Source organism: Larus michahellis, chromosome 16, assembly GCF_964199755.1.
Source record: "Larus michahellis chromosome 16, bLarMic1.1, whole genome shotgun sequence".
NCBI lineage: Eukaryota > Metazoa > Chordata > Aves > Charadriiformes > Laridae > Larus > Larus michahellis.
Genome location: NC_133911.1, coordinates 9053986 through 9071493, shown reverse-complemented (window position 1 = coordinate 9071493; position 17508 = coordinate 9053986). Strand labels below are relative to the sequence as shown.

General features: G+C 51.7%; 1 protein-coding gene across 1 annotated transcript in view; it reads left to right on the top strand.

The window, feature by feature from the left end:
• The window catches only part of MEGF6 (multiple EGF like domains 6), a 109798-nt gene that overhangs the window by 13160 nt on the left and 79130 nt on the right, over positions 1-17508 (top strand). Inside the window, exon 8 of the mRNA XM_074560416.1 lies at positions 8257-8361. Within this exon, the coding sequence (XP_074416517.1) occupies positions 8257-8361 (105 nt within the window). The remainder of the gene's footprint in view (positions 1-8256; positions 8362-17508) is intronic.

Genomic DNA, 17508 nt, shown 5'->3' with positions numbered 1-17508 from the left:
CTGAAGAACAGGTTACGAAGTCCTTGCTTGTCCCTTGCTTCCGTCCGTTAACCTTTGCAAATCGGGGCCAGCAACGAGCCCTGTGCCCCGGCTCAGCGCCGGTTCCACGGCACATCCCCTCCCAGCCCCGCTGGCTCCCGGCAGCTCACCCCGCTCCCCAGCACCCAGAGCATCGTCCGTAATACTCCCCTGATAGGCAGCTTGTCTGCTTTTGTCTCTTTTTAACAGCTCCAAGGGACAGGCGGCCCTGGCGCGCTCTGCAAAAGCACAATGACACCAGCTCCAGAAATTCAGCAGAAATCGCTGCCGAGGTGTCGGTGGGGGTTTGAGGGGGGGTGGGCAATTTGGATGAGATATACGCGCTGCTCCAGGGGGGTGACGGCTGGCTTAGAACCACTTCACTAGGAATTCTGGCATGGCCGGAGGGAGACACTAGAACGTAAGAGCATCCCCGCCGTGGCAGCGTGGGGCTGGTGGTTATGGCAGAGAGGGTTCAGTTCCCGGAGTCGGAGGGAACTGATCGTACCTGGCATAAGCGCGCAAGGAAGCGTGCGTTGGATTCGCAGGCGCCTTTCTGGAGTTCGCGTTCTAACAAACACCTGTATTTGTTTCGACAGTTAAGTCTTTTTAATACTCTTGTGATGCTGAGAATATAAACGTTCCACCTTCTGTGTTACGCATTCACGGGGAGAAGAGGGCGTAGGAAGGACCGGTGGGGGAAAAGAGCCAGTAAATAGCAGGGAAGTGCTGAGGCAGGGACGCGGAGCCAGGGCGTCGCGGTTGGTAGCGGAGCCTCTGCTTTGTGCACGGCCACGGCGGGTCAGCCTGCCTTCGCCGGCGCAGCCCTGCTGAAGGCAAGGAAGCTCTGCCAAAATACGTCAACGGGATTTGTGGCCCTTCCTGTCTGTCTTCAGAGATCATCGATGGGGTGCCAGGAGAACAGGGGTGGGGAAGGCCGTCGCTGCTGACAGTTTACTTAGAGCTGCTGGACACCGTGGGGTGGAATCACTCCGGTAAGGACAGCTGACCTTGCTTTCCTTGGAGGGTGGCATCTCTTCACCGCAGTGCTCCCTGCTCCAAATGCTGGACTGCTCATGGCTTCGCCTTAAAATTACAAAAAGCCCCAACCCACGTGATGTTTTATTAGGGGAAATTTTCACCACTGCAGACTTGTGTGTAGCCGGCCAAGGCCTGCTGCTTTCTTCTTGCTTGAACGTGACGTGCCGCCCGACGTTTGTCGGGAATGTTGAATAGCGGTGTGAAGTGGGAGGCCCCAGCACGTTGTGGGTACCAGTTAGTCGAGCTGTTTGGGCTCTCGGAGCCTGGAAGAAGAGAGCTTGCCCCATCTCAGCCTCTGTGACAACTGGCCTCATTGTTTGCCGCGGTTGGTGGCTGGCTGTAGCAAAAAAAAAAAAAAAAAAAAAAGGGGGTGCGCTCCTTTTCCCCACATGCACTTTTGTGTTTCTATAAGCACTTACAGGTGAGAAAAGGGCCCGTACGGGGCTGCGAGGACAGTACGCGGTGACTCGGAGCGCGTGGGCTCTGCTGGGAGCAAGGAGCTTGGAGAGAGATGGAAAGTTTCACAGAAACACCCTGTAAAACGGCGCTGAAGCCAAGTGGTCTGGAGACTAATGGATCCACAGAGAGCTTGCGAGTCTGAAAGAATATTTGATTTCTTTGTTCCTCTCCTCCCGTGCCATTTGAACGGGTGGCAGCTGGGCTTGCTCACGACACCCCGGCGCTGTCAGATCGCACCTTGTAAAGGCGCTGCCCGGCGCCCTTGCAGCGTCCCTGCCTTTTGTCCCGTCTCTTCTGCTGGGAGCAGAAGTGTGAGGGCTTGTTGCGGTGCCGTCGCCCTCCGCCTCGGAGCTTTCATCCGCTCAGTCCCGTTAGGGAAGGAAAAAAGGTCAGAAGTCAAGACACCCTTTGCATTTTTAGCATGGCATCAGGTTCTTTCCCTGCCTGGTTACTGATAGATTGACTTTCAGACTAAGCTTCTCAGTTTCAAGTGGCCTCTGAGATGCTACTTAAATTCCACACGGGTTCAATAACACGGTTAAAGCCCTTGCTGATTAGGACAAGGGGCCTGCACGTCTGGTAATCCCCGTGATCTCTACTTTCAGCTCGAGATGTTGAAAAGCCGAGTCCCACCAAGTCTATAGCTCTTGGTCTGCACGGAGGAGCTGGAGTTCAGCTGCAGACACCGTGTCTGTGTTCCTGGGCCGGCCCCTGCCACGCTCAGAAATGGCACGATGAGGCAGAAAGGCACCAAGGAGAGCAATAAATATGGACGAGGATGGCGAGGAGGCCGTTACTGGAAGATTTAGTACGTGGTGACCTTGTCACGGTTGCGATGTTGCCTGTGAGCTATGCAGGGGGTGGCGGCGCCAGCTCTGCCCTGTGGAAAACACGGGCTCCTTGCTCAGGCTGGAAGGGCAGCGAGGACGGGAGACCTGGGGCTGCAGCTGGGGAGGGAGCCCGGCTCTGCTGGAGCGGGGTGGAAGTAACCGAGCTGACTGTTACTGAGCTGGAGCAAGGGCACGGCACAGCCTGGGCGAGCACAGCCTGGCCAAGGAGTCGTCTGCCCAGCTCTGGCCGTCGAGCAGCCGTGTGGCCAGACAGCTCGGTTTGCTGCTTGGAGACTTCCATGGAGCTGCCGGAGGAGTTCGGTCTAAAGCTTCAGTCACTGTCCCTCGTTATCTTTATCTTGAGTTTTCATCCAGCCCTCGTTAGGATCACGCTTTGCTCTGGTTTTTAGCTCAGGTAGAGGCAGTGCGAGAGTTACTGTTCGTTTGGTGAGGAGGTGGGAGGAAGCATCAGAGTCTGAGACATGACGAAAACCCCTCCGAGCATCCCCAAGGCCTGAGCACAAAGCAGCTGAATCTTAATTGCCTCGTTGAAAGAGAAATTGTTATTAGCCACAAATGGCCTATTAAAAGGCTCCAGAGCGAGTTACCCCGCACTGAACCGCGTTTCTATCCCGCCAGCTCTGCTTAGCTTTAGCATATCGCCCGGCCAGCGGGGCACGAGCACGGCGGGGCCGGCTGCCATCACCGGGATCGGCTGCTGTCCTGGCTCTGCAGGCTCGGCTGAGCCCGGCGGCTCCATCGCCCCGGAGCCTGGCGGCTCCATCGCCCTGGGTCCCAGCCCGCAGGCAGGGTGCACGGCCAGGCAGGGGCTGGGGGAGCAGCTCCGTTATGTACGTGATACAGGTTGGAAGGCTCGGCAGGAAATGTGTTTGGTTAACAATTTAATTTCCCTATTAGGCTGGCTTTCCTTTGCACATCACCTCTTGGCTCCTGGAGGCTCATTGTTTTGTCAGCTGAAAGGCTTTGACTGAACTTCTGAACCTTTCGCCTGGGATCGAGCCTGGTACTGGTTAAACTTCCAACGCGCGCTCCCCTGGGAGACCGTCTTTGTCCGTGGCAGAAGTTGCTGTACTTGGGTGAGCCCGTACGCTGCAGTTCTCCATCGCTCCTCTTAAAATCAGTGTCTTGTCTCTGACTTCCCCAGAATCCTGCCTTGCTAAACCCTCGCAAAAGCTCTTGTCCAGCCTCTCAAACAGAAGGCGACGATGCTTTCCGTAATTTATCCTTTCTTTCCCGTTTCCCAGAGCAGTGTCGCTACCCTTTTCCCGAATTTCCATCGCATTGAATTATGTCGCTCTGAATTAGGAGCGGGTTTGCAGAAGGCTTGGGAAGCGCAGGGGAGGGAGACCCGCTGGCCCCTCAGCCCCACTGGGCTGGGAAGTAGGTTATTATGGTTTCCACTCTGTATGTGCCAGCCCGGAGCACAGAGCAGGGAATTGTCCGGGTCATTCAGGAAATCTGGGACACGGCCAAGAACAACACCCGTATCTTCTAATCCCTGATTTGTGTCGCTGCAATTGCTTCTAATATTTTCCATTGTTGTGCTTTGGGTCTCGCTGCACCGAGGGCTGAGCGCGGCTGGCAAACAGGGCGTCGTGCAGCCGGGCCGAGCCTTACCGGGACCATGCCTAAAGGCTGGTTTTTAGGTGATTCAGGCGAAAGATTTGGGGAAAACCAAACCGCCTTATTATGCAATTTGGCCACTTGGTCAATTCTATGTAATGGAGTCCTGAAGGAGTGGGGGAAAGCAGCAGACAGCCCTTCTGGCAAGACCACAGCTAGCCAAAACTTAAGGCTGGAAAATGTTGGCTGTCCGTGGGGGTGGGGAGTTGCGGTGAAAGGCAGTTGTGGGGGGCTGCTCCTGCCTGGCCACGCCGGGGAGTGTTGGCGATCCCGGGCATCGCACGGCACCGCTCAGCCCGGCAGGATGCTGGCGATGATGGAGTTTCCCAAATTCCAGTGTTCCACACCGGCGGGCCAGCACGGGATTGATACGGGATCGCCGTGCTCCCCAAGGACGTGTGGCTATCAGAGTGGCTAAAACATTAGATGAGAAGGTAACTGGATTTCTGAAACAACATTTCATCGCTGTTTCATTAGTTTGGGTAGATGAGCATTTGGACCTCAATGCTACCTTTGTATTAATAAGTAATCTTTTTTTTGGAGGGGAGATTTGAAAAATCATCAGATCCTTAAAAGAGCCAACACTGGGGCTTTAAGTATTTCAGCTCTGGTGCACCTCAGGTGCAAAGTCTGGGGAGTTCGGCTGTCGGTGGGGATGAGACTTGGAAGGAGCTGAGGTTCTCGCTCGGGCTGGCGAGCGGAGCCAGCTCGGCTGGAGGGAGCTGCCGTGTCCCACAGCCCGGCCTGATCCCGGGGCTCCCACCCGTGTGCTGGAAAAGCAGCGATAGAGCAAACGTCCATGAAGTAGGTGCATGGCTTTGGCTAGTAAGAGCGTGTGTTTTGCTAGCAAACATGTGACTTTGTAGAACGTCATTTTCACCTAAACCTTCACAGAACCTTCTTAAACACCGCGGAGCAGGCGGCAGGCGTTGTGTGAGGCAGTATCAGGATTTAGCAGAGAGGGGAAATTAGGAAGTCGGTTGTGTTTCTGTAGGAAAAACCGGAGCCAATACTTGATATATGGAGGGTTCAAGAGTAGGAGGAGAATAGTGGGAAGGCTGGTTGTTAGACTTCCCCGTAGAGCAGGTTGTAAGCGATTGCATTATGATGAGGGTTGGGTAAACCCCTGACGATGCGGCGCCCCGCGGCTTGACCTGGGCATTTGGCTTTCCCCGAGCCCCAAAACAAAGTGCCGATCTGTGTCTCTCCAAACTGGGGTCGGGAGGCAGAGTATTCCAACAGCTTCACGCCAGCAGCCCCCGAGCTTTGTGCAGCTGATGAAACCCTGGAGTTCTGGGGACACGAGCTTTGGGTTTCTTTCGCGCAGGTAGAACCTGCTCTTCCCGCCTCTGATTTTGTGCGTATGTCTTAAAGATCCAAATTATCTTTGAAAATGCATTGGTAATGTTGCAAATTTATCTTTTCGTGTGCACAAAATGTCCTGCCAATGTGCCCACAAAATGCAAACACTTCCTTGCACTGTTTCCATCTGCGATTCTTTTTTTTTTTCTGAATGCACAATTGGTGTTTTGGAATAGGCACGGAGTGTTTTGTGCCAAGTATTTGGAGCCATTTTTGCAGTCTGCGCGGGGTGCCTTTCCTCCCCTGTTATAATGACACGAAATGAAATGTGTAATCACAGACCTGCTTTTTCTGTTACTAATTAGTTACAGCTCTGGCTGGAACAGGAAGAGAAAGCAGGGGGCTCCCAGCTCGCAAAGAGGAGGGACAAGCTCCAGACAGGGTGCGCGGGGAAGCCTTCATCCAGTGAGCGCTCCTAGAATTGTTTTCAGGTGGTCCCGTACCAGAGGTGGGTTTGTAATTTAATCCCAGGCTGTGTATTGTTTGGTAACTGCAAAGGGGCCGTTTCGTCGCTGGCCTTGAGGAGGGTCCGGAGCCTCCTGGTTGGGGGATTCTCCACCGCCCCGTGGCCAGGACCCCCACCGGCCGGTGCCACCGTTGTCTCCTGGCGGCTTTGCTGAACCTGCTGGGGTGGCTGATGGCCACTTCCCAGGCTGTACCTGCTGGAGATGTATTTAATTCTCCAGTTTTTTCCTTAAGGCGGTCAGGACGTGCAGACCCAGCAGCCTTGCAGCTTTAGAGAAGTAAAAATGGCTTTTCCAGGAGTTTTTACGTATTCGTTCATTTATTCGTTCATTTAGTCTGTCTGCACTGGTGAGCCCAGGTGATGTTAGCGCAGGAGATGCTGCTGCGCTGTTTGCCCAGGCCGTGTGAGGAGTTGCAGACACGTCGTGAGAGCGGCCGGGGGCACGCGGGACGGTGCAGTCGGTCTGAAATGTCACTTTCTCTTTACAAAGTGAAATCCTTGAAAACGTTCTTTACCCTGCCCCGTGCGGTCCCCTGGTTAGAAGGAAGCGTGACTGCCGAAGGTGGGAGGAGAGGCCAGTTCTGATTATCTTTCCGGGAGGCGCTTTTCTTGAGCGTGAAGAATTGCTGTATGTACATGTGCAGCGTCGGCAAAGCCCGCGGCACCTTCCCGGGGCAAATCCTGGTGGTGGGTCTGGAGTGGGGTCCCTGGACCAACTTACACCAACCAGCAGCTCCGCTACCAAGAGTGCCTTGGGGCTGGAATAACCCCTGACTCTTCTAGCAGCAAAAAAACCTTGTACTCGTTTTTTCCCCCTATTTTTTCCACTAGAGCCAAAGACAAATCTCCTCTTTGCTTCAGCAGAGGGGGCTTGGCATCTCCCCACGGATGCCGTGTGTGTTTGCAGGTCGATGGCAAGTGGCTTCCTGCGGGGAGCGTGCGGGGCAGCAGCCTGGCCCCGCCGGCCCGCGGCGCGCAGTAAATCGCAGCATGAGCCACACTTGGCTGCGCCGGCGTTCGCCTGCTCCGGCCCCGTTCTGTGCGCTTCCTAGTAAATCCGCATTTCTGAGCCAACGGGTTTTGGATTGCCAGCTCTGCCTTTTGTAATTTCAGCTACTTGAAATAATTACCTTCTCGGGATCCATCAACAGGACACGCGGGCCCCTAACACAGGTGACGGTGCCGCGGTTGGCAGTGGCGGCGCATTCCTTCCCGGGATGCGCGAGCTGTAACGCGTCGGTCCCGTCGCTGCTCTGGGTCCGTAGCCCAGCCTGGGCTGGGCAGGAGCTCGGGGCCGGCGAGGGGGAGCTGCCGGACCCAGGTATCACCCCACATCCCTCACCATGGGGACGGGTGACGCTCTTTTTGCTCCCCGTTATCTGGTTTGCCACAACTTTTGTGAAATGTATTCCTACCTGATCCCGTCGTTTTTGGATTTTCTTACAGTTTGTTCAGTGAAAGTGAAAAGGGGAGGGAAAAAAAAAAAAAAAAAAGAGGTGCAGGAAAAAGAAAGAAAAGAGAAATTGGCCGGCAACACAGAATGTCCAGGTTTGCAGACAGAGAGAAAATTTCATTGCCTGAATTTTTAAACGGACTTAAAAAGGAAGATAGGCACTTGCTCTGCGTCCTTCCACTTTGACAAAGCACGGCACACGTGACGGCATCAGTACTTAACAACGTTTCTCCTTTTCAGATGAGCATTTGCTAATGGGAAATATAAAATATTGGCCTCGTTTCACGAGTTGTGAGAAGCATATGTTTCCCTGGAAAAAAACATACCCTTGTTTCTGGTTTTATTTAGATGGTTGGAAAAGGTGGATTTCAGAAGCCTAATTGAGCATTCTCTGTCTCTGTGTACATTTTACACTCCGCTTGGTGAGAACAGAGACAGGGGGCTGCTCGGGCTCACGTACAGTTTAGCTCCATTTCAGTCTCTCCCATTCAGAAGGTGACGCCGCGTTTGGGTACCCAGCTCTCCAGCAGAGGGGTGCAAAGCAGCTTCTAGTGCTTTGCTCCAGAAAGATGCCTCCAATTTCCAAATAAATGAGTTATCTTTGTCGCCACAAGATCTGGTATGATTCTGCATGACTCATTTTCTGGCTATTTTACCCACTCGTCGGCTGGAAAAGCACTATTTCATCAACAACCCTGCAGCTCCGCTGATGTTCCCCTGTGAATTCTCGCTTAGCTGCACTTTAAGAAAAGCCCTTAGACATTGCCTAAGGTATTTTACTTCCCAGCCTAAATTTTGGGAGACTTGGTGTACTGTTTGAGTATCACGTTGCCAAAAAAGAGTTGCCTTTCAAAAATGGTTCTACAGTGCTTTTGTAACTACTGAAGTTTGGTGCAGGGCTGTGGGAACTTCAGTGGGTATCGACAGCGCGTGGACGCTCCTGGCCGCGCTCTCAGGAATTGTTCTCTCCCTCCTCCTTGCAGCTGTCTGCGCTTACGGGCTTTGCTTCAACGGTGGAAATTGCGTGGAGGGATCTTCGCAGCTCTGCCATTGCTCCTCTGGTTTCCGAGGGCCCCGCTGTCAGTACGGTAAGCAGGCTGTTCACGGTCAGCCTTTCGTTTGCACTCGGAAGTGGAGAGGATAAAGAGTGAGGGATGCCCCAATATTTTTTTTTTTTTTTTTATCCTAGCCATTGTTTTATCTGCAAAACTCCAATAATCTGCTCTCTGCTCTTGTGGCCACTGCTTCGAATGTTTGGGGAACTCGGGTGTTTGGAAAGGAAATGCTTATCATGACTTGCCGTGAAACATAGCTCCGTACTGTACAATAGCCTTTATTCCTGGCCGCCATCCGCAGAGGGATTTGCTGGAATCGGAGAAGGAAGCTGATTAAAGTTGGGTCAAACAAAGAAACCCCGGGGTCGTGGCCTGCGGAGCGGAGCGCGGCCTGGGGGAGCGTGGCGATGAAGGGAAAATTGTTAAGCTCTGACTAGCTGGATCGTGTCTTTGGCTAGGGTTTATTTGGGGGCTGCTAAGCTTTATTTAATTAACCTTCGTGCAATATACAAATTCTCTCTTGAAGGTTATTGAGTTTCCTGTGTTTGGTAATTCAGAGATGTTCTGATTTGGTAACACGATAGTCTATAGCAAGCAACTGCTAGAAGCTGGAATGGTTCTCCGTGCCGCGTGTACGGCAAGAGAAGCTGCGCCTGGTACTGTTGTGGAGAGAACGGCCGTCCCTTTCGTCCCTCTAACGAAGCCTGCAAGGTACAGGGCAGTAACAATTACTCGAATTATCGTTAGACGACACGGCTACGTGGTGGGGCTGGGCTGCAGCTGCTGAGCCAGCCGGCTCTTGCGCATTTTTCACGGTGCATCTGTTTTAAGGAACTTCAATTGTTGTTACAAGAGTCAATTTAGAAGCGCTTAAAAGGCCCTTAAGTCGCCTTTAGAGAACAGCTTTAAAGAAAAGTTTGTCAGATACACACTGTAGACTGGACAACGCTCGTTGATGCTGCTGACTTTAGGCTGTATTAATTCCTTGCTCGCTCTTTAGTATGCGTCGTTAACTGGAGTTGGGGCTGTGTTTATGACAGTGGGAGGCTTTCCTCGCGCTCCCCTGGGACAGTGCTTTGTGTGTGATGGCTCTGAGTCCCCTGCCCCGCGTCCCGGTGCCACACGAGTTCTCGATTAGCCAAATGAAGCAATTTCCTTGGGAAGAAGAGCCCAGGCGTGCAGATCCTGAGCTTGGCGGCTGCTCTCTCACTGCAGGGCATCCAAACCGGAGCCTCTTCGGGCTCCATTTGGCACCAACCGGCCAAATGACCTCAGTGGAGGCTGGGCATCGTCTGGCGCAGAGGTGGCACGGAGCCCTCGTGGGGCACAAACCCCCTGGAACGGAGCAATCCGGCTTCAGTCCGCTGGTCACGCGAACCTCTGTGGCTGGGCTGATGCTAGCAGTTGAAATTCTACATTTTAAGTAAGGTGAAGAGGGTGCTGCTTAGTATAAAAACAACTTCCGGCTTATTTGCTTTTTTGCTTTATATTTCTAAAATAGCCATGCTGCAGGACAGTAGTAACGAGAGTCCAAGTTATTTCCCCCCCCGGTGACTCTCTGAACTGCCGTTTAACCACGTTACTCAAAATCCCGCTTCCCTCTCAGCCTTTGACGCCCGACGGATTAGAGCATGGCTCATTCTTGGAGATGTACACGATCCCGCCCTGCTGCCTGGGCTTGTGTTTGCACCTTACAGGGTTTTCTAGGAAATAAACAGCCCTTAAATTGTCCCCGCGACTTGTTTTTTTTTTGGTCGTAGCTCCTCTCATACAAATTTGTAAAATAAACGTGGGGCGTCTTCCTGTACAGAACCTGAGAGGTAAAAAGCACTTCCACATTTGGAAATGTTTAGCAATTCCCACAATTGTAATTGGTCGCAGCTTTGAAAACAAAGCACGCATTTCTGAGACCCCCAAATATTTTTTGAAAGGGAAACAGCTGGCTTATTTTGGAGGGGAAGAAAATACATCTGTAGTTGCACTAACTTTACCCCCCGCCCTTGGGTGAGAGACCCAAAGTCAGTGCTTTGGGTCTTAAAAGGTTGGTCTGAGAAACTGTTAGTCAGAGAAATGGGAAAATTATAGTTGTTGGTTAAAAATGAGGTGTGGGGGAACCTCCAGTACTTGCAGTTTGGGCAATCATGTAAAGAATGACAATGTTTGAGCCTTTTGGAAGTGATAAATTGAGTTTAAAAAAAAAATAAATCCAAGATTTTTCTGCCAATTAACAGAGCCTGAGGTGGCCACGTCATGGTTGTCACTTGTATTTCTAAGCCATTCTGATTGTGCTTTAATTCTTTTAAATTCCAAGTGAGTTGGCTGTTGAACCGTTCTCTCGGGACGTTTGACCTCAGTGGTGGTGTTCGATGTGGGCCTCTCCTTGGGACCTAGAAGCAAAGAGCCAAAATGTAAAACTAGATTAAAAAAATAATAACGGAGAAACTTACTGAATTTCTGACCTTTATTTTGAACCTTTGAAATGCCTTTACTCAGAATATGTTTTTAGTGGCTGCTCGGAGAAGCTCCTTACCCGATTTGCTCATCTCTAATGCGCCTGTCAAATTTTGAAGGAATGCCTGAAATCCCGGATACCTGCGCTCAGATCTTTACCTTCCCTCTTCGGCAGAGCTTCGCTGGAGGCAGCTGCGTCACAGCAAACGGGGGCGGCCAAGGATGCGCGAATTAGGGCTCTGCTACCTGAACGTAAAGGAAGGCACCAACCCAAACTCGTTATTTCGGAGTGAGCTAATTACAAGCAATAGGGAAGAATGTGAAATAGAGAGGATAAATCATTCTTCATGCTGCTTAACCTCAGTTTATAAAGTGTTAATTGTTCTGTTGCCTTTTCAAGCAGCAGAGCCCAGCTGACTCGGGAACATTCCTTTGCGTTTGCAACCTCCAATTATTTTCATTCCCGAGTGATTTACGTTCCACACTCGGGGCAAAAGTCACCCCTGACATCCCCTTCTGCTGGGACGAGGCATCGCTGCTTCCGAGGCCTGTTGTCGGTAAACATCCCGAAGGCACCTTGTCCCGGGATGGGGTGGTCTGGGGACTGGAAGGGCCGGGAGGAAGGAGATGGACCTGTGAAAGCCCAGCCCCAGGCAGGATGCGCTGCCCGGCTCCGGGCTTCCACCCTTTCTCTTGTCCCTGGTCAAGCAGTGGCAAACGTAACGTGGTCGATACCAGCTGGAATCCGCAGTGACACCTTTGGCCAGGGCGCGTGGTAGAGGTGGGAGACGCTGGCAGGAGCCGTGGGGTGTCTCCGTGAGCCTCGGCCGCTGCTGAAGCAAACCCCAAACCCGCTGCCGCAGACCCTGCACGTGATGGGGCATTTCCATCGCCTGCGGCTGGAGGGGACGTATAGGTAGAACAGACCGGGGACAGTGTTCATATTGCAAGACAAGTTACTCAGCAAGCATCTTCAGAAAGCTTTCCTGGCTTTCAAGTTTCATTTTAACCTTTGTTTCATCCTGCTTTTAAACAGCCGTTATTCCTGAAAAACTCAAAAAACCCCAATGGAAATGCTCTATTAGCCCCGGCTTGAGAATAGATTTTTTTTTTTTTTTTTTTTTTTTTGGTCTGTCTCGTGATGCTTTTCATTATTCATAGCATTTTCCAAAAGCCACGGTCCTTTCCACAGAGAATGTGCTGATCGAGGATACGGGAACATCCCAGCCACAAAAACTCATCCTCATTTTTTATTGACTACTGTAAATTGTTTTTTTCTTGGTAAGTACTTTTTTCCGGACAAATTTCTTTCAGAAGCCTAATTGTCTGGATTCTCATCTTCTCTTTCACTGTTAAGGGGTCTCTGGGTGGGTAACTTTTGTGCCGGTCAGCCGACCCTTGTGGGATTTTAATGGTGGGACGGGAGGCTGGCGGCTGCCTCAGAGCAGGCAGCTTTGGGGAAAGGCGCGTAATGGTTAATCAGTGAATCATTTTTTCTCATCGGTCACCTATAAAAGAAGCTGTCCTGGGTATTTGAGATGACGATACCTTCTCGAGAAATAGTTCCCCAAAATGGAGCTGTTTGGCGTCTTCCCAGGATGAATCCGGACGAGGTCCGGGGGCTTCAGATGAGGCTGTTTGATGAAAACAACATGAAAATAACCCAGAGTGAATGAAGTCGCTCGGCAGCGATATTCCGTGGTGTCATTCGCCTTCCAGAAATCTCTGCGTCTGATCTTAATGGCATCACTTTTTCTTTTCTGGAAAGAAATACAGACGTGTTTATTTTAAAGGCAGGACGTTCTCTCTCCTGGCCAGACTCTTGTCATACCTTTCAGCAGGGGATATTTTTGCTGGCCAGCCGAGAGCAGCAGCAATCCTGTGTTTACCCTGGCTGGAAAACAGGCGGTACCCAGCGGGCCTGGCTTCCAGGGCTGCGATGCTGTCCTTCCTGCCCTCCTCAGCTGTTGAAAGTGATAGTATTTGGGCGCTCTCCGTCTGCATTAAATCACCTCACTTTGAAGGCAGACCCCTCCGCAGGGCTGCGCAGGCTCTTGCAGGAAGGTCTGCAGTACGTCTTGCTGATCCCTCTGGGTTTCAACGCCTTTTCTCTTGCCTTTTGCATCTCGGTGGCTTTTTGATGCTGTTAAGTGTAGAGATTTAGCTTCTTTATGCCATTGCCCACCTGCCGTCAGCGGGGCTGTGCTGGAGCAGCAAAGCGGAGGACAGAGGTTGAGCCGAAGCGTTGCAGTGACTGCAGAGGCGGGCTCCGAAGTGAGGAAGCAGCTGGGTTGTCCCCAAACCCTTTGTTATCTCCCACGTCTGGTAGATGAAAGGGGTTGTAAATGGAGCGTTTGAGGTTTGGTTTGGGCTGAGGCTCCCTTCTCCGGGCTTGGACGTGAATGACCTCTCTGTGCTGGGAAAGGGGGGATGTCGGAGAGCCTGGGCTCCGCTCCAAGCCTGCCCCCGGGGGTCCTCCCACCACCCCACGCTTCGGGCTCCGCTTGCGGTGACCGCGGCACCCGGAGCCCTGCACCCGGGGGTCCCGCGTCGCGGCAGGGCCGTCCGGGCGGGATGGCGACCATAGAGGGTGTTGTTATTTGCACCCCGCGCCGTAAATCAGGTGCTTGTCCTCAGCGCCCGCTCACCCAGGACTTCCCGGCGGAGCTGATCGTTGCGGCCCCACTCCGGCTTTGGGGGCTCCGGGGTGGGAACTTGGCCGCGCCGTAGGGCCGGGACCCTCCCGAATTAGCCCGGCTGCGTTTGGAAGGACCGGCCCGACCAACCCTTGTGGGGCTTCGCACAAAGGAGGGGTCAGCCGCAGGCAAGCGGGGCCGTGATTACTGTCTGCTGTGGCGAGGCCAGCTGAAAGGGCTTTGTCGGCGCTTCGGGAGACCATTATTGTCTCTTTCTTCTCTGGCACTGCCCTCATTTGCGCAAGCATTTGACATGCCCTCAGTGTTGTTTGATTGACTAATGACCCTATTTCTCCTGCTAATCTCTCCGGGCTGTTCAGTTGGAAGCCTTTGCGGAGGGGAGGGCTGGGAGAGAGGGGTTTGGGGGGGGTCCCAAAGGGTGACACGGGAGTGCAGAGCTCGGGAAGGCATTGAAGTCAACCGGGGAAAGGTTTTGTCTTTGGCGGCAAAGGGAAGCACCTTGTGGACTGGTCTTGGACGCAGGAGCCAGACGCCTCTCCCCGAGACGGGCAGCCCCCAGCGAGTGTGCACGTGCGAGAACGCTTGCTTGGACTCGGGTGACTTCCCTGCTCCAAGGGGACCCCGGTGCCGATTTCAGAACGACAGTAGCAAGATATTGTGTTCGATGTTTCATGGGTTTACAGTTCACAAGGCCGATTTAAAATCCGTTTGTGGGATTAAATAGCAGCAATTGTTCTTCAGCTGTCAGCTTATTGGAGAGAATCCACTGTTAATAATACCAGGGCTAAATTAAGCAGAGCATTTCTCCAACAGCCAAGAAGTCCGAATACTTTTATTTATAAACAGCCCCCTCATTCAGAGGTTCAGCCTTCTGGTGGGGAGGGGAGGGGAGACGAGCCCGAGCCCGGAGAGGTCTCTGCCAGCCCGGCTCTGCCTGCCGGGGTTTTCTCTCCCTTTGGCTCGGGAAGCGGTGGAACAAGGGCGGCTTGTGCGGAACTGGGCTTCGTCCTGCGCTATCTGCTTGTCCATCAGCCAAACGTGAGGTATTTAATAGCTGGCAAACAGGTAGTGCTGAACTCTTTGAAAATGTTAGTGAGAGGAAACAAGCCAAGGCTATGTAGGGGCTTTTTCAGTGAAGAAAAAAAAAAAAAAAGAAAGAAAATAAAAAGAAAAAGTCTTTTGTGAAGTGAGTTTTGAAGAAAAAGGAAAATGTGCTGAGGCTGGGGGAACAGCTGGGGTTGTACCTCTGGAGCAAGTTTCCTCGCAATTCCATCTATAGGGAATTGCAGGGTCCAGCGTCCTGCACCGAGACGCACAGCACGGAGTTCATCGCCAGCTGCCTCCGTCCCACAAACCTGGATGTAAATGCAGGGCAGTTACTCTGTGGATAACTTCATAGTTCATAGGATTTGAGTTTCTAAATGTTAACTGGAGTACAGCAAACGGCCTTTTGGACAGACGCTATAGCACATTTAAAGTTGTCCAGCTTCATCAATGAGCGATGGAGCATACGCGTAGGCAAAAATATTACTGACACATCTGTTTAAAGGCACATGATAGTGGGTGAAAAAGAGCCGCTATCTTAAGAGACTAAAATCTTTAGAGGCTTTGGTGAATTCGAAATATGGCTTTCTTTGTTCTTTTCAAACTTTCCTTGGGTCGAACTCAAGAACTAAGGATTTCATTATCATTTGAAGAGGCGATTATATTGGGTGACAGAAAACGCATGGCTCAAGTCCTTTAGATGAGTTGCAGCCCTCTGCTTAGATGTTGGGAAATAAATGAGAGAGGAATCCTGGCACTGGCATTGCACCGGTTTGAAATTTTCATAGAGATCTTTAACGCTCCTTGTGCTAAGATGTGTCAGGGGTAGGAAAAGCTTGGAAGGAAGCTGCTTATCGTGCCATGTGGAGAAGACCAAATCTACGCTTTGTTTTGAGGGATCCATACCTCGGGCCAAGTCATGTGAAGTTCTTGATGCCATCTTCAAAGCGATGCGTGTTTTCCCTGTAGCGAGGATTTTGAAACTCCTCAGCACCTCCCGTGATCACCTCCCTAATTATTACGGTGCCGGTACCATGGCGAAGTGTCAGCCCCGCTCTAATCTCCCTGCAAGGGTTTCCGCGGCCGGTCGCAGCCAGCTGTGACCAATTAAAAAGGAGGAGGTTGTGTTTGCCAAACCTCAGCGACTTGCGAAGTCGAGCTGCGGGTCCGAGGAGCTTTACATTTTTGAGAGCTGTGTAGTCTGCCCTCGGTATTTTCTTCTCCTAAACCATCTGCTGGAAGGCAGACTGTAAGCACGGAGGTGAGTCAAGGGATATTTGTATGGGAGAACAGATTATTTTCCGAGCAATGAAGAACACTCCAGTCTGAAAACGGACCCCTGGGATCCCATCGTGTAATTGGTAATAAGAAGAATTTGGTACGTGAATGCCAAGTAGACTGGATTAATGCCGAATCCTTGGACCGTTGCTGGGGAGGACGAGGCCATCCCCCAGGTCAGGTAGCCACGGGCCATCCCACGCTTGCCATCGCTTGCCCAGGTGGCTGCTTTACTGAAACGAGAGAGAACGGTGATAAAACCCGTAGCCTGGTCGGGTCTGTGCAGAAGAACCCTTTCTGGAGGCAGGTCTGAGATGTGCCGCTCCTCTCCTGTGGCCCACAGCGGCTCTCCCTTGGCATCCGGCTGGTTTTTGTTATGGAATAGAGGTGACAGGGCGCTGAGTTCCCAGGATCTTCCCCTGTTTTCTGGGGACGTTGTGAAAACTGGCGGCGCAGGGCTCCACGCTGGCCTTGGGCACGAGGGAACAGGTTCCAGCCGAAATCGGTGCTTTAGTGAGGGAAATGAGGAGCGACGGCCAAAGCAGGAAAGATAAGCGTTGCTGCAAACCTTCCTGGAATTTTTAGAATTAATTTATGCTGAAATACATAGTATGGTCTGTAATAAATCCGCAGTATGTTATGCTTTCAATTTCTGGGTTTGGAAAGGTTGGAGAAAACATATTTTTTTTTTATTCATTACGTGCTGCCTTCTCCAAGACTTCTTTGTAAAGCGTGTTCTCCAGCAGGTGATAACATCGTTTAACCAGCCCATGAAACTCCTTATCTCCACCTCAGCCACAGGTTTCCCTTTAATTTTTGCGTCGTTTGTTGCGTTTCAGCCCATTTCCTCTCCTTTGCTGAACGGTCTCAGTGCTACAGTATAATTTGTGCAATAATGCCAGAAACAAATATATGTTGAGATTCCAGTCATTACAAATAAGCTTTTTTTTTTTTTTTTTTTTGCCTGGGAAGATGCTCGGAGGATTCCCGCTCCTGAGGTAGGTGTGATTAATGGGAGCTATGTGAGAAAGGGAGGACACTTTCCGTATGTCCTTGACCCGAGTTGAAGTGCGTGTGTGCATTCCTGTTGCGCAGCGCGGTTTTTTAACTTGGGCTGAAGCTTGCTCTTCTCTGCAGCCTTAACCCAAACGATGTGCTTTGATAGAGGAGGAGGAGGCGGAGGAGGAGGAGGAGGAAAATCGCCCACTGACAACACCCCCAAACAAACCAAGGGTGGCACCAGCAATGGAATTTGTTACCAGCACTTTTTACTGCTAGGTAGGTTACAAAATTCAAATGAAAAATGATGTCTCTGGCAATGGGAATCCTCCTCCTCCTGAGACTGCGGCACCGGGTTCAAAGAACAAGCTCAGGGAGTTGGTGCCTCCAAAGCTCCTTTATCCCCAGCTTTCCCCTGGGCTCAGCCTGCGTTCGGTGATTACAGCTGTGGTACGGTTTTAAATCACCACCGTAGTGCGAGTGTATGTGCATGCGTGTGTGTGAAGGGTAGGATATCACAGTACATACATGGTTTATAGTATAGTAATACCAGCTATAGCTAATATTTAAAAATACAATTCTATGATTCTAATATTTAAAAATACGTCTTGCATTTTAACGATCCCCTCACTGGAAACATGGAAATGATTTGCAGTGGAGTGACTGTTTACCTGACCGGGGACTCTTTACCTTTCCAGCCTTTTACCTTCCCCTTCGCCGCCGCCGCCCTGGGGCTCTCCCAGCCCCGGCG